The sequence below is a fragment of the Octopus bimaculoides genome, unplaced genomic scaffold (genome assembly GCF_001194135.2).
Source record: "Octopus bimaculoides isolate UCB-OBI-ISO-001 unplaced genomic scaffold, ASM119413v2 Scaffold_32910, whole genome shotgun sequence".
Lineage (NCBI taxonomy): Eukaryota > Metazoa > Mollusca > Cephalopoda > Octopoda > Octopodidae > Octopus > Octopus bimaculoides.
In genome coordinates, this window is record NW_026319499.1 from 1,823 (window position 1) to 3,087 (window position 1,265).

Here is a 1,265-nt window from a genome sequence, read left to right on the forward strand (position 1 = left end):
TGGAGCAATGTGAAATGAAGTGCTTTTCTCAAGAACACAATGAACCACTCAGTCAGGGAATCAAGCCCACTATCTAGCATTTGTAAGTGCAACAGTCAGACCACTAGGCTGTGTGCCTTCACACACATGCACCCCCCCCCAACACACATATCTATTACAAGTTACTATTAATTTTTTTTTTTGCTGTATTGTGTATTTGTTTCTTTTTTTTTGTATCATCTTTGTTATGGATCTTCTATAAGAATGAAGCTGTATCCCTCAATTTACCATTTCTATATACAAAGACCAAGAAGAAAACAAGCAGAAATAAGTTATGTGAAACAGAATTTATTTTAATGAGATACCTCATACATACATACATACATACATACAACTTACATATATACTGACATACATATCCTCTTGCACATCAGTCTCCCACATCACTTCTCTGTGTCTACCTCATCTCTCTATTTCCATCCTTCACAACTCAAAGGCATGAAGACTGTTTCAGAAGCCTTCAGCAAAAGTTTTCAAGGCAGCAAACAACTCTTTGGAACTCGGCTTAATATTGAGTGGACTCAAGATGAACCCGTTGTAGGCGTTGTGTGCGGGACGGAGCTCCAAGGCATAGCTGTATTTCGCTTGCGATTTCAGCTTCACCCAGTCGTAGACTCCACCACCAGCTACATCTGGTTAAAGAAAAAAAAACAAAAAACAAGAAGGATAATGAAAAAGAAGTAATGGAAGAGAGGCTCATGGGTCGTATGGTTTAGCTTGGTCTCGTATTTGACTGGCTCTCATCCTCGCCTAGTAGCCCTACCTGCCTCTCAACTAGCCACACCTTCCTGCCAACTTGCCTTATCACTCTACTCATCTCCTTACTTAGTAGTCCTACTTCCTGTCCACATTCATGCCTAGTGGTATTGCCTTCCTTCCTACTTGCCTCCGTGCGTGCCCACCTTCCTCTCTGTCTACCATCCAGACCTATAGGTCTACTTGCCTGCTCATCTGCCCATCAAACTTGCTTATCTATTTGCCCAAAGTGGAGGAGCAATGGCCCAGTGGTTTCGATTCCCAGACCGGGCGTTGTGGGTGTTTATTGAGCGGAAACACCTAAAAGCTCCACAAGGCTCCGGCAGGGGGTGGTGGTGAACCCTACTGTATTCTTCCACCACAACTTTCTCTCACTCTTACTTCCTGTTTCTGTTGTGCCTGTAATTCAAAGGGTCAGCCTTGTCACATTCTGTGTCACGCTGAATATCCCCGAGAACTACGTTAAGGGT

The 1,265-nt window shown here is 43.4% G+C and overlaps 1 protein-coding gene across 1 annotated transcript in view; it reads right to left on the reverse strand.

Annotated features, from left to right (window-relative positions):
• Positions 1 to 307: 307 nt before the first annotated feature.
• LOC106873122 (carboxypeptidase A2) overlaps positions 308 to 1,265 on the reverse strand; it is a gene marked incomplete at its 5' end in the record, with an annotated part of 8,767 nt that continues 7,809 nt past the window's right edge. The window contains one exon of the mRNA XM_014920349.2: positions 308 to 671. Coding sequence (XP_014775835.2) covers positions 490 to 671 — 182 coding nt within the window. The remainder of the gene's footprint in view (positions 672 to 1,265) is intronic.